We start from the raw sequence: 14,531 nt of genomic DNA on the forward strand, positions 1-14,531 counted from the left end.
AGGGCCACCTGGAGCCACCAGGAGCTGGGACAGGCCAGGAGGACCCTCCGCTACAGCCCCAGAGGCGGTGTGGCCTGGACAACTTCTTTTTGTGTGTGTGTGTGTGTGTGTGTCTGTGTGTGTTTTTCCAAGACAGAGTCTCACTGTTGCCAGAGCTAGAGTGCCCTGGCATCAGCCTAGCTCACAGCAACCTCAAACTCCTGGGCTCAAGCAATCCTTCTGCCAGACGACTTCTTTATTTCAGACATCCGAGCTTCAGACCTGGGCGAGAACATTTCCCGTTGTTTGAAGCTGCCAAGTTTGTGGGCATCTGTTCTGGCAGCCTGGGAAACGCAGAAGAGAGCATGAGGGAAGGCGTTTTCTTCGAGGCTGGAGACAAGGTCGTGTTCACTGTCGAAGGTCACCCCTGAGTGTACCGCCGGGGTCCAGCTGGAGACAGAAGCCGTGCTCCATATTCTGACAGAATTTAGTACATGAAAGCATCAGGTAGGTGCCGAAAACCCGGAAAGGCAAAAAGAAAGCGCTGAGCATGGAACAGGGAGAGACCACAAGAAGCAGCGCCCAGCCCTGGGTCCGGGGTGACGAAGGGAACAGGGTGGAATTATTACAACTCGGAAGCTCAGAGAAGGAGTCCTGAGGTCTGGGACCCAGACCTTTGAGGATGATGGAAAGAGCCAGAAGAAGCACTCCGGGCCAGCTCTTGGGAACAGGCTTGGCCACATTTAATGCCGGTGAGATCACATTTCCCCTCAGCTCAGGACACTCGAAGACCCCATCCTATTTGGAGTGAAGTTAGCCCAAGTCCTGACAAGAAGGCTGGAGCCCATTTCCTGCCCCTGTCTCCTCACTCTCTCCCTCCCCAGCACTGGCCTCCTCTGGTTCCAGAATGTTCCAGACATGTTGTAGGGCCTTTGAGCTGGCTGTTCCCCCTGCCTGGAACACTCTTCCACTAATTATCTTTAAGGCACCCTCCTCACCTCCTTCAAGCCTTTGCTCCAACTTCACCTTCTAGTGAGTTCTTTACCTTCCTGCTAAACACCAATGACACCGCCACCCTCCCCCTCCCCCGCAGCCCTCCCTCTTCTCTGCCTTAGTTCCCTCCTTGGTGTCATCAGCCTCGAATATGCTAAATATTTTAGTTACTTGGCTTATTGTCTAGCTCCCCTCCGCTGGAATATAAACTCCCCAAAGACAGGGATTTCGTGTCTTTTGTTCTAGCTGCTGTATCCTCAGCACCTAGAACACAGTAGGCACTTAATACATGTTTGTTGAAAGAATGCGTGAATTAGAGCCTTTTCCAGGTCAAATGCAGCCACTATTAATAGAAAAAAAGAGCTTGCCAGGTGCTCACCTCTGGGTGGCCTTGCTTGCCCTTCCTGTCCCTGCCGGGACGCAGGCCGCTGGCGCTGTTCTGTCCCAGAGAGAACTGGAGGCTGGCCAGTCACTCCCTGACCCCTGGCCAGCTAGAGCCTGCTAGCCTGCTCTGGCGCCCTCTGGCAGGAAGAGGGTGTGCGCCCCGCTGGCCCAGCCCCAGCGCCACTGGCCAGAGCCCGCCAGGCCAGGAAGGAGCGCTCAGGAGGAAGGCATGTGTGAGTCACCCCTCACCCTCCCGGCCAGCATGTGCTGGGAGCCTTTGGGAGATAGCGGCTGAGAGTGGGTGACAGGCCTTAAAATAAGTCCCCAGCAGGGCCCTGTGACCATCCTGGCTTCTTCCTGCTCCCTTTTCAGGCCTGGAGCGCTCCCCTGTCCCCCACCCAGAGATCCTGGAGAGAGACATAAGGAACTGGCCTCTGTCTGCTCTGGCCACTCCAGCCCGGGTAAGAGGCCATGGATGATGATGTCTTCACATGACTGTTGGCTCAGCTATCATCCGACTGTTACAACGACACGAGGAAGCCCAAGTGACAGCCATGTGGCTGAGCCCCATATCAACCACTAGGACCATAAGATCCATGTCAATGATTGTTATTTTAGGCCAGTAAAGTTGGGGCAGTTTGTTATACAGCAAAAATAATGAAAACAATAGAAAGTGGTAGTGTCCCTTGGAGACAATGAGTAGAAAGAAGGAAGGAAGAGGGTGTCATGGACGGAATTGCATCCCCCCAAAATTTGTATGTTGAAGCCTGAACGCCACTACCTTAGAATGTGACTATTTTTTGAAGTCAGGGCCTTTAAAGAGGTAATAAATTTAAAACGAGGTCATTAGGGTGGGCCCCAATCCAACACCACTGGTGTCCTTATAAGAAGAGGAGATCAGGACACAGATGCACACAGAGGGACGACCACATAAAGACGCAGGGAGAAGGTGGCATCTATGGCAGAGGCCTCAGCAGAAACCAGCCCTGCCCACACCTTTATCTTGGACTCTCAGCTTCCAGAACTGGGAGACAGTACATTCTGTTGTTGAAGCCACCCAGACCGAGGTACTTCGTTAGGGCTGCCCTAGCAAACCCATACAGAGGGAAAATTGTGGATCCTGCAGAAACCTAAAAGAAACAAGATGTTCTAGCCCCTTCCCTCCCCACCAACGTCATCCTTTACAAAAATTATACCTTCCTGATAGAAGGGGGCGTTCTTGAACCAGCAATCATGTCCACAAAATGCCCTGGAAGACGGAAAATCAAACCTGCTTTAAATTATATAGCAATTTTTAAAAACCCAAGAATCAGAAATTCAAAAACTAAGAAAAAAAGGGACACAAAACAGGAAGAAATGCAGTGAAAGTTGTTTGAAGTCAGGAAAGAAATTGAATATAAAGACAAAATCATGTCAGAAATAAAGAATAAATGACAAGTTTCCCAGGAGTGAATAGATTCAAATAAATATTGTAAAACACATTGAACAACGGGGAGCGCAAGAGTGAAAGAGACTGAAATGAAGAGTAAAAAGGAAAAAAGTGATCAAAGTAAAGACAAGGAAAGAATACCCAACATAGTGGTGACTGTATTCCCTGAAGAATAAAAACAAAACAATGTACCATGATTAATGTTTTATATATGTTTTATTTTTGTTTTTTTAGAGACAGGGTCTTGCTCTGTCACCCAGGCTAGAGTGCAGTGGTGTCATCGTAGCTCACAGCAACCTCAAACTCCTGGGCTCAAGCAATCCTCCTGCCTCAGCCTCCTGAGTAGCTGGGACTACAGGCATGCGCCAGCATGCCCGGCTAATTTTTGAATTTTTCGTAGAGATGGGATCTCACTATGTTGCCCAGGCTGGCCTTGAGCTCCTGGCCTCAAGCAATTCTCCCGCCTGGGTCTTCCAAATTGCTGGGATTACAGGTACGCGCCACCATGCCTGACCAGTATTTAAAAATATGCAAGAAAACTTTTCAATAAGCAAGAGAAAGCTTATATTCTTGGAAAACTGAGAAGCTGACCAGAAACTATCAACTCCAAGACATATACTGATAAAATTATTAGGAAAAAAGTTATCAGGGAATCCAGGCTTTAAAAAAGGAACAAATTACTCATAAAAGTAAAAAAAAATATTAGCCCAAGATCAGACATCTCAGGAGCAGGATACATGGCAAGGCAGCTGTGCAGCGACATTTTCAAGAGACTCAAGAAAACAAAATGTGAGTCGAGAACTTTCCATCTGGTTGTTCTTCGAGTATCACGGGTATGGAGGAACAGGTTTGCGCTCAGGATGCACTATTTACAGGTGCCTTTTTGGAGAAACCTGTTAGAAGATGAACTTGATCCAACTAAGAGGTAGCTGGGAAAACTTAGGTAAGAGACCGATGCTGAGCACTTGGTGTATTTATGTGCAGAGCATAAACTGAAACACAATGGGGAGATGGGAAAGAATAGTATCTATTGACAAAGAGGAAGTTTAACATATCGAAAGTGAGTGCTGCGCAAATTAATGTGAAAACCTGGATCAAATCGGTAAATTATTTTGAAAATGTGGCTTACCAAAATTAACTGCAACTAAGACAAAATGAAAACTTTAAATAGATCAATTTCCACAGAGGAAGTAGAAAAAGTTTCCCACAAACTACCCCTACAAACAAAACAAAACGAAAAACAATCCCAGATGGTTTCATGGGGAAATTCTACAACTTTAAAGTCACAACGGTCACGGTGTTCCGTAAATTTTTTCAGAACATAGAAAATTAAGGGAAGTTTTCTAATTTAAAACAATTAAGATGTAATTCACAATTCACTAATTCTGGAACATTTTCATTACTCCCAAAAGAAACTCTGTACCCATTAGTAGTTGCTGTTCCTCCTCTCCCCGAGTCTCTGGCAACCACTCATCTACTTGCTGTTTCTACACATTTGCCTATTCTGGGTATTTCGCGTAAGAACAGCAACTACTGATCTGACCTGGAACAGAAGGGGCACCAAGTACAAAACAGAAATTAAGGCACTCGACAATGAAACTTTTAGTGGGAGCCCGTGTGCAAAAGAATCCACTCGGGGACAAGGACCGACCAGGTGCCGCACACAGTTAATTTAACAAAGTCTGATGGGGACGAAGGAGGCGGGGCCTAACGCGAAAGACCTCCAGGGGAAGAAGCCGGGGCCTGGCTCCGGCAGGACAGCATGGAGGTTCCAGGTCTGGTCATCTCAGAACGCGCCGATGGAAAGGTGGGGTGCAGAGACAAGGGGAATGACAAAAAGAGCAGCCAAGATTTCTGAGCACTCAGTACCTGCCAGGCGCTGTCCCAGGTGCTGCATGAGAGTTAATTTCTTTAAGTCTCCCAAAAGATGATATTGCGTCCATTTCACAGATGGGGAAACAGCACAGAGAGGTTGCCTGACTTGCCCCAGGTGGCACAGCAGGAAACCTACCCTGTGCTTTAGTCCCACCTTCTGGGGCTGGGCGGGGAGACTGAGGCCTGGGCAGGGAATGCTGCTGCTGCGGAGCAGGGAGCTCAGGACAGAGCAGGGCTGGGAGAGCCTGTGCCCTTTTCCCTGGCGTGGGAGCAGGTAGGCAGACACAGGTAGGGGGGCTTGTGGAGCGAGGATGACTACGATGACTGCAAGGAGGTGAGGAGGTGGGGCTGCGGCTGCGCCCACTCCCCGTGATTAGCCTCCCAGACCAGGAGTGGGTGAGAGGGGCGGTGGGGAGGGGGCAGGGGGGTGTCCGCACCACCTGGTCTTCAACGCAGGGCACAGGGCGTCAGCACAGCTGGGTGGAAGGTGGGTGGCCAGTGAAAGTCAGGAAATGCCCCCTCCCTGTGGATGAAAAGACCCCTCTGTGGGGGAAAACACGGGCAGTCCCCCCCATCTAGGGTTGCCAGATCCAGCGCATACAGAAGTGGGTCGTCCAGTTAAATCTGAGTTTCAGACAAGGACTAATGTTTTCGGAGTGAGTGAGCCCCGGCTGCGAACTGCCATCTGGGCACTGCCGGTGCCCTCGGCGTGGATATGGCTGCCTTAATTGAGAGCTTGTGGAAGAGTCCCTGAGCATGGCGCCTGGCCCCGGGCAGGTGCTCATTAAAGCTGTCTCTCCGGGGCCACACTAAGCAGGAGGAGGTTTAGACGAGGGGACCCCAGCCATGGGAACAGACTCTGGGAGCTGAGGACCAGGGGGCGAGCCTGTGGGGTCAGCTGCTCTCCCCAAATCACCGGCATGGCCCGTGGGATATCTCTTCATGGCTGTTTCCATTGGAGTCCAAAGTGGTCCCTCAGTTGGCTGAGGTCAATCCAGTGCCGCCATGAGGCCTGTGGAGGTTAAGAGCAGCACCCCTGGGGGCTCACCTCACCCATAGGACGCTGGGTGCAGACCCGAGCTCCCTCCCGGACTAGGGAGACGTGCCGGGCTGTGCCTTGGCCTCTCCCCTGCAGGAAAGAGGTGAGGCTCCGGGACCACCTCAGGATGCAGGTGGTGTCGGGGCACAGCAGTCACAGGCTGCGCAAACCCCTGGTGGCTGGGTGGGGCCTCCTCGTAAGGAGCCCTCTTCGGCCTGACAGAGGGAAGGTCTGTCTACCAATTAGACCACAAGCAACTTGAAGGCAAGCTCTGGACCTTCTGATTCCTCCATCTCTCCTCCCCATGCCAGGACAGAGCCCTGGCAGGCGTGGGCGCTGGGCTGACCTCCATCCTTCCTCCTGCAGCCCTCCAGCCTGTGATCCGTGTTTAGATTTGAAGAAAATCAGGCTTCAGATTTTTCTGACCAGCTCCTACAGCCTTTTGCAAAGTCATGGAGCACATTTTCTGCTTTTCGTCTGACCACAGGGGACTAACTTGCGTTACGAGAGGAGAGAGTTACAGTGTTCGACAGTGTTCAGAATGTTTGTCTGCAAAGGCTCTGAGACCTCGGGCTGTTACCAAGGGCTGAGATGTCCTGTTCTCAAGAAACATTTCTAAGAAAAGTGGAGGCAGTTTCTTTTGGGGACTGCATCAGTTCAGAATCTTTGGGATGGAAGTGACAGAAATCTAACTGAAATTGGTTTAGTAAAAAAGGTAGGGGGCAGATGTTTTGGTGCACATCACTGAAAAGTCCAAAGTAGATTGACTTCAGGCGTTGCTGGATCCGAGGGCTTCAATGATGTCACCGGAATGTCAGCTAGGGAGATAATACGGACACGGTCCTTTCCGGAGAGGTGGGAAGGATAAGGTGACCCTTTCCGAGTTCCTTTCTCCTTACAAGGCTATAGCAATGGGAGGGAGGGAGAAGCGGGGCAGAGAGAGAGAATATTACCTTCCAACACACAGCCATTTCCTCTGCTCCATTTAGATGCTCAAAAATTGCTGGTGAGGCTGAGGCTGGACATGGTGGGGTGGGGTTAACAGCTATTTTCTTCCAGGCTGTCAAGTTCAGCCCTCCCTCTGTTAACCACCAGTCTAGAGATTCACTTCGAGAGCAGAGATGGTCTACACACTCACAGCGGTCTACACTACTCACATTCACAGCGTGTAGGGCATGCTAAGCATGCTGGTTTCCAAAGCACCCCTTGCATGCATGCGTGCGCACACACACACCGCTGCCGCAGCTGTGAATGACATGATGGCCCCTCTGCAGGTGGCTTCTGGCGCTTGGAGAAAGTCTAAGGGTCACAGAAGATGGAGTCCTCCCGGGGGTAAAAGCTGGCAAGTGGACCTGACCATGAACTAGGGGAAGCTGACTTATCGATAGGGCTCTGCACCTGGCAGAAACCTTAGTCTAATTCCTTCTTTCTACACAAATGGAAACAGAGTCCCAGAGCAGAGAAGCAACTCGCCCACGGCCACACAGTGAGTCAGCAGTGGGCAGAGGCTTGATCACCTCCTGTCTCCTCGGTCAGTGTCCCTCTGCTTCCTCCTTCTCCTGTCCCCGGGTGCCTAGTGCTCTCACGCCACCCTCTATGGCTGCCAAAGACTGGACTGGGAGGAAGCCGCTAACAGCTTTGCAGCCGGAGCCATGTTCCCTGACCAGTCAAACCTTTCCTTTCCGGGGCTTCTTCCCTGCAGAGAGGCTGGGGGTGGTAGTTGATCAGTTAACCAGGGCTGCCCCCTCCAGCCTTTTCTCATGCAGATGCTCTGCCCAGAGCGCCCTCCCACCTTCCTTCTCTGGCTAACTCATTCCTACCCCACAAAGCCTTCGCCCAGCACCACCGTCTCCAGCAAGCTCCCTCCTTGCCCAGGTGCTCCTGCCGCGTCCACAGCACCCAGGACTCACCGCTGTACCAGTCACTCGCCGCCGTGTCGGCCTGGGCCTGGGACTGTGTCTGCCTTTTCCCCCCGCACTGTCAGTGCCCCGGTGGCAAGGGCTGTGCCGTCCATTTTGCACCCCCAGCTCCCACAGAAATACTAGATTTTAACCTGCACAGTTTCATTTCATCCTCGCAACAACCCTGAGAGGCAGGCCTGAGAAAACCAAGGGAGAGAGGGAGGAACTTGCCCAAGGTCAGCAAGAAGAGGAGGTGAGATTGAGTCCAGGCAGTACAACTTCAGTCTGGGCTCTGGACCTCTTTGACCCCAGGCCTTCAGTGAAGGTTTGTTGAATGAATTAAAGATCTTATTTCTTTGTGGCCAGCACCTAACACCCAGGGCGTGACGCTGGTGAGAACCAACACTGCCCTCATGACAACCTGTCTGAGCGCTCACTACGTGCCAGGTGCTGTGCTCGGCATTTTACACATACGCACAGTTAGGGCTTTGTGTTATTAAATAGTTTCCTACTGCTGCTGAAACAGAGTCTCGCAAGCTTATTGGTTTAAAATAACATGAATTCATTTTCTTTTAGTTCTGGAGATCCAGATTCTGCCATCTGGTTCACTGTGCTAAAATGAGGGCGTGGGCAGGCCTGGGTTCCTCTGGAAGCTCGAGGGAGGAACGCATTTCTTTGTCTGTTCCAGCTTCTACAGGTCAACTACACCTCTGGGCTTGTGGCCTCTCCCTCCGTCTTCAAAGCCGGCAGCGTAGCATCTTCTCTCCTTTCTAACCTGTTTCCCTCCTTCCATTTTTCTCTCTCTGACCCTGGCCCTCCTGCCTTTCTCCCACAAGGATCCTGTGATCACATCAGGGCCTCCTGGGGAATCCAGGGGACTCCCCCCACCGCCAGGTCCTTATCTTAACCGTGTCTGCGACATCCTTTCTACCAGGCAAAGTAACGTATTTGCAGGTTCTGGGTATCAGGATGTGCATATCCTTGAGGGGGGTGTTATTCGGCCTACCACAAACATCGTCTAATTTGATCCTCGTACAGTACTGCCATGACAGAGATGGGGTGACTGTCTCCACCAACTAGATGTGGAAAGCACGTGGCACATGGTAGGCACTTGACACGTGTTTGTGGGGCTGATCTAGTGAGAGCTGGCAGATGATATGACATCCTTCCCTGGACAGAGGCCTCGAGGGATGTATCTCGTCCTCTGTCTTCCCTAAATTCTTCTCCCACAGTCCCCTCCACTGGGGGCAGATAGAGGCTCTGTTCGAGCGTTCGGCACTTTCTGTTCCCTCTGGGGTCGCTGTCTCCCCAGTGAGATCACGATCTCCTTCAGCGTAAGGACCGGCTCTGTCACGTATTTCTAATTCTTTGGGTCTTCCCACAGTGCCAAAGACGCCGTTGTCTTCCTTTTAGTCCTTGCAAGGAGGGAGTATATGTCCATTTTGCTGATGAGCAAAGTGAGGTGCAGCCTAAATGCAGAGTCAGTTCCTGATAGGTGCTTGTTGACGGCCTCTGTTTTGCTCCCAACGCTTTATCTCGTGACACCCAGCACAAGAGACTCTGCGCCCTCAGCAGCCTCCAGCCCTCCGGCTCGGCTCTGCACGAGGCTGCATTGTGTTGCCTCCCTCACGGCACATAGCCTTTGGATGCTCTTCCTGTGGTGTGCTTTTGCGCACACGCACGCGCACACACACACTGCCCCAGCCCCCAGAACTTCTCCAAGGCTGGCATCTTTACACGGTCCTTACCCATCCCCCATCCTCATCTGCAAAATGCTCATCTGAGCCACTTGCCATCCTCCCCCTGCACACACAGCCACCAGACTTACACATCCCCATAGCATAGTTCCCCGAGCCTTCATCGATGACAAGGCGTTCCTCTGTGTTTTCTTCCTGTAGAACGACCTTGTGATCACCCTGGCAATGATTCAGGGCTGCAAGTCTGGAATCAGAATGCCTGACTTGGAATCCAGGCTTTACCACTTGTCAGTTGTGAGACCTTTGCAAGGTAGATGAATTTGCCTTAGCTCGGTTTCCTTGTCTGGAAAATGAAGAAGAGTAATGGTACCTTTCTCAATGCCTAGCAGATGCTATTTTGTAGGTACGATTTGCTCACAGGTCCCAGTTTCTTCTTGCTGCCCTTTCCCGCATCTCTGCCATAACCCGTCTCCCTTCCCAGACAGCCCCCACCCGCCCTGCTCCTTGTTGACACAAGTTCTCTGGAAGGGGTAGCGACGTTGGTCACATACACTTAAGAGGGTTATTTAAGCTGCCATATCTCTTCCCAGGGCATTTCTCTTCAATGCCTCATTTCTTTTTTCTTTAAAAAAATTATTTATTTATTTCTCTTTTTCTTTTTTCTTTTTCATTCAGTCTCCATAGAGACTGTCAAAAATTACCAGTGCCGACTATATTTCAAGTCGTCATGGTGGGGTATTGGGAAAAGTTTTCAATTAGCAATAATCGTGCCTCAGATAAACCTCATTGGCTATGATACTGTCACTGCTAAAAGCTAAATTTTTTTTTTTTTTTAGAGGCAAGGTCTCACTCTGCTGCCCAGGCTGGGGTACAGTGGCATGATCATAGTTCATTGCAGCCTCAAACTCCTGGGCTCAGGTGATCCTCCTCCTTCAGCCTCCTGAGTAGCTGGGATTTCAGGCACGTGCCACCATGTCTGGGTAATTGTTTAATTTTTTTGCAGAGGTAGGGTCTCACTATGTTGCCCAGGCTGGTTTTGAACTCCTTGACCTCAAACAATCCACTTGCCTCAGCCTCCCAAAGTGCTGGGCTTATAGGCATGAGCCACCACACTGGGCCCAGACCCTCATTTCTGAAGACATTCAGGAGTCCAGACCACCTGCTCATGGCAATCAGTCCATGGGTGACCAGATGAAGATGGCGCTAGGGGAGGGGCACTCCCCGTACCTCTGTTGTCTCCCCAAGTAGATAACCACCTTTCCAGTTATCTTTGCTTTTGCCATCATATGTTGCCTTGGTGTGGGAGAGGAGGTGTTGGCACCTGGAGGAGATGCCATAGAAAGCATTCCCGGATTACTTCATCTCTGGGCCTTGCCTCTCAAAATTCCAGCCAAATCTGCCCTTCCCTTTAAGGCATGGAAGAAGGCTCAGCATTCCAGAGGTTCTTTGTCACGCCCAGGCTTTTAATGAGTTAATATTGGAGACTCGGCCTTGCACCGCTGTCCCGCTTGTGGCTTTGGGGAGCTGTGAGAAAGTAGGGAGGGGTCCCAGAGGTCTCTTGCCCTGTCCCACGCAGGTCTTTCTGGCCCAGAAATTGCCTTGAAGGGAGCAGATCTTGAGAGCTCGGGCCAGGCTCACTCGGGACGATCAGCACCACGGACAGCGGCCAGAGGGGCCCGGAGACCCGCGGCCGGGTGCGAGGAGTCGCTGGTGCTGAGCCACAGGCGGGCGAGGTACCCGCGCCGGGAGGGCGGGCGCGCTGGTGGTGGGTGTTGGCTGGGGCTGTTCTCGCTCTGAGTCACCCCATGCGCCCCGCACTTGCGTCGGGCCTCGGAACGCTGTGGTTCTCCCTGCCCTTGCCAGCAACGACTGGGGCGGGGAGGGAAGGGGAAAGCACCACGCCAAGGGCCGCCCCCCGCCCCGATTTTTGCAGGAAGGGAGGAAGCGGCAGACAGGGACGTGTTGGTGTCCCCCTCGGGCTCCCGCTCCCAGCCCGTCCCATTTCTATACAAGGTCTGCTCTCCCGGGTCTCCACCTCCAGGGAGGCGCGGAGGGCCGCATTCGTCGGTCCTGAGCTCAGCCAGCCGGAATGTGGCTGATAAATCAGAGATAACCCCGCGGGGCAGGGCCGGCCGGACCTCCAGCTCCGGGATAAAAGGCGGCGGTTGCCCCGGGAGCCAGGAGAGCACCCGCGGCTAGGAGGTGGGGCAGAAACCCAGAGGCAGCTCTGCGGCCGCAGCAGCCTCCTCCCACCCCTCCAGCGACATGAATCCCCCCGCGGCACTGCCCCGGGCGCTCCTACTCCTCCTTTTCTTGCAACTGTCGCCGCTGGGAGGCCGTTCTCACCCGCTGGGCTATCCCAGTCCAGCCTCGGAACTGTCTGGGATGCAGGTGAGAGCAGAGGGTCTGCGTAGATGCGGCTGCCCCGAGGGCTTGGGTAGCAGCGATTAAGGGGTCTCCGCCCACTGTCCTAAGGGGTCCCCACCTTCCCTTGGGAATCAGTGATAAGGGAACCAGAAAGTGGCAAGGTTGGGTGCCGGGACCCCACACCCAAGGCAGTTGGTTCACGTGGGCGCCGTCGAGGGCTGGCCAGCCGCGGCGCGCGTTCCTGAGGCCCCGGGCTCCCCTACTTGTCACAGGAGCTGCTGGATGGTCTGCGCGACAAAGTCTCTGAGCTGCAGGCACAGCAAATGGCCCTGGAGCCCCTCCAGCAGATCCAGGGCCCCGCAGAAGCCTGGGGGGCCCGGGAGGCAGCCCCCCGGGGCGTCCTGGAGCCCCGCGAAAACGCCCTCCGGTTCCTGCGGAGCCTCCGCAGCCCCAAGATGATGCGCGACTCGGGCTGCTTCGGGCGGAGGCTGGACCGGATCGGCTCCCACAGCAGCCTGGGCTGCAATGGTGAGCCCCCGCCTGCTGCAGCCCCCACCCGCCGCCCCCGCGCTCCAGACCCCGTCCCAGGGGTGCCACCGTTAGAGTCAGCTCTGGGTTCGTTGTCTCTGGGGACCACACTCTGAGAAAAGGACACCTGGAACCACCCCTTCTAGCTGACAGTCTTCAGGGCCAAGCGTGTCTTTTTGGAAATATCAAATGCGGCCCATTCATGACCATGCCCAGGAGTCCCCACCCACGTGCCGCCGAGACCTGCCTCTCTGATCCAAGGGGCGACTCTCCTTTCGCGGACTCTGTCCATTGTCTGGCAGCCCCGCCCCGGAGCAAAAGGGTCCTAAACATTCTTCCTCCCAGTCTCCCCTGTGCTATCGCCTCGAAGAAGGAGAGCAGGGTCACGGGGCGATGAGAACCCCCAGTTTGCAGATGAGGAAACTGAGGCCCAGAGACATGGTTGATTCCAAAGCCTCAGCCATCAAGATCATTGATGACTAGCGGGTGGCAAGTGGTGCACGGTTTGCTCAGCTCCCGCCTCAGTCTCCCACCTAAACCCACTGTCACCCCTCCCTCCCCCCACAGTGCTGAGGAGATACTAAGAGGGAAGAGGAAATCCTGGCTGCAGACACCTGCTTCTGGTTCCGCAAGTGGCTCTTTCCCCAATCCCAGGACCCCCTTGGAAGTGACTCCTACTTATTTATTTTTATTTATGTATTTATTTGGTTGTTTTATACAAGACGGGTTCTTAACCTTGAGCACAAAATTTCCATGGTGAAATAAAGTCATTCTAAGCTTTATCTTTTGAATCTGATTTGTCTCTGCACATTGAAAATAATCCCTCATTTCAAAAAACCCAAACCAAACCAAAAAACACAAAGCGTTCTCTTTACTTGAAGGTCCCAACGGTATCCTGACGGTGGGGTAGGGACACGGCCTCACGGGCTGGTCGCGTGGGGTGGCGGGCTTTCTTTTCTTTCGGGTTTATGGTGCTCTGAAAGAGACACTTTGCAGAAGCCGCTTTTCAAAGCAGGTCGGTTTCTTCCTGGGTGTGGACTGGGCCCTGATGGATTTGTGCAACCTGAGGGCGTGTGTCCAGGCATTGCCCCACCAGTCTTCCTTCTGCCTGGAACTCTGCCAGTAAGTACTGTCCCTGGAGATTGTTGTTTCTAGAAGGTCTAAGCTGAAATGTCAGAGGCTGGGGTCAGTGTGTGTGAGTGACACGCTGGCTCAGCTGCATTCCTAGATAGGGATGAGCTCTCCATCCTGCCCCAAATCTCAGCTTCAAACCTCCAGTTCCTGAAAAGACCTTCAAAACCCTGGCCCGCAAGAGTAGAGGAGCTGACACGAGGCCCAGCTTTCCAGGGTGTCCCTCCCCTGGGGCTGCCCCGTCACTTCCTCCCCACCCTAGAGAGAGAAAAGGAGACAGCCGTCAGCGTCCTGCAGGTGCGCTAACCGGCAGGGAGGCCTCCCCTCTGTGGGTTCCCCTGCAGATATCTCTAGATCCAGGCCACCCAGGCCATGTGGCGAAGACTCTCCGGCCTCCAGGCTCCCAGGAAGGGCCTCGTGCCATTCCCCTTCCCGGAATGCCGTTCATGGCCCGAGCTGAGGGGTAAATCGCCATGAGGTCAGCACTGCTATTATCCCCATTTTCCGGATGAGAACAATGAGACCCAGGAAAACCAAGCATCCTACCAGAGACCTGGCAGCTGCTAGGTGCTAGCGCTGGGATTTGAGCAGAGGGCCGAGTGACCCTTGAGCCTCTGTTCTCCGACTCTTGAGCCCCACACTCCTGGCCTTGAACTCTGCTCTCACGGCCTTCCTGATTTTCCCATCTGATGTTTCTTTGAGTGGAAGGGAACCAGAGGGGCGGGTCTTTGTGTTATTTCCCATTTTAACCCAGTGCGCGTCAGAGACATCAGAGACGTCAGAGACGTCAGAGACGGGGCACCTAGTGAGATCAGTTAAGATTGTTTTAAAATGAGGTTTCAGGAGCAGCTTATTTTCCAGCTAACTGTCAGTCATCTTCGTCTGTTTCTGACCCAGGCTGGGCAGGGTTATTAGCATAGTTAACATTTATAAAGGCCTCATTCATGCACCAGGCACAGTTCCATTAACTCTCACAGCCCTTACAACAACTGAGAAGTTAAAACTTTTATTATCGACACTGGTGCAGTGGGCCGGGTGCAGAGACGTGGGGGCGGGCACACTGGTGCAGTGGGCCGGGTGCAGAGACGTGGGGGCGGGCACACAGGTATAGTGGGCCGGGTGCAGAGGTGTGGGGGCGGGCACGCAGGTCCAGTGGGCCGGGTGCAGAGGAGTGGGGGCGGGCACGCAGGTATAGTGGGCCGGGTGCA

At 53.3% G+C, this 14,531-nt stretch overlaps 1 protein-coding gene across 1 annotated transcript; it reads left to right on the forward strand.

Moving 5' to 3' along the window:
• Positions 1–11,562: 11,562 nt before the first annotated feature.
• On the forward strand, positions 11,563–13,629 carry NPPB (natriuretic peptide B). The gene is made up of 3 exons (XM_012662493.1): positions 11,563–11,688; positions 11,937–12,192; positions 13,586–13,629. The coding sequence occupies exons 1-3, from the start codon at positions 11,563–11,565 to the stop codon at positions 13,627–13,629; spliced, it is 426 nt and encodes a 141-aa protein (XP_012517947.1).
• The last annotated feature ends 902 nt before the right edge of the window (positions 13,630–14,531 follow it).

The sequence above is a fragment of the Propithecus coquereli genome, unplaced genomic scaffold (assembly GCF_000956105.1).
Source record: "Propithecus coquereli isolate 6110/MARCELLA unplaced genomic scaffold, Pcoq_1.0 Scaffold77, whole genome shotgun sequence".
NCBI lineage: Eukaryota > Metazoa > Chordata > Mammalia > Primates > Indriidae > Propithecus > Propithecus coquereli.

Coding starts and splice junctions, on each gene's coding strand:
- NPPB (XM_012662493.1), top strand. CDS start 11,563: ATGAATCCCCCCGCGGCACTGCCCCGGGCGCTCCTACTCCTCCTTTTC. Junction 11,689..11,936: donor CGGAACTGTCTGGGATGCAG/GTGAGAGCAGAG, acceptor TACTTGTCACAG/GAGCTGCTGGATGGTCTGCG. Junction 12,193..13,585: donor CAGCAGCCTGGGCTGCAATG/GTGAGCCCCCGC, acceptor TCCCCACCCTAG/AGAGAGAAAAGGAGACAGCC.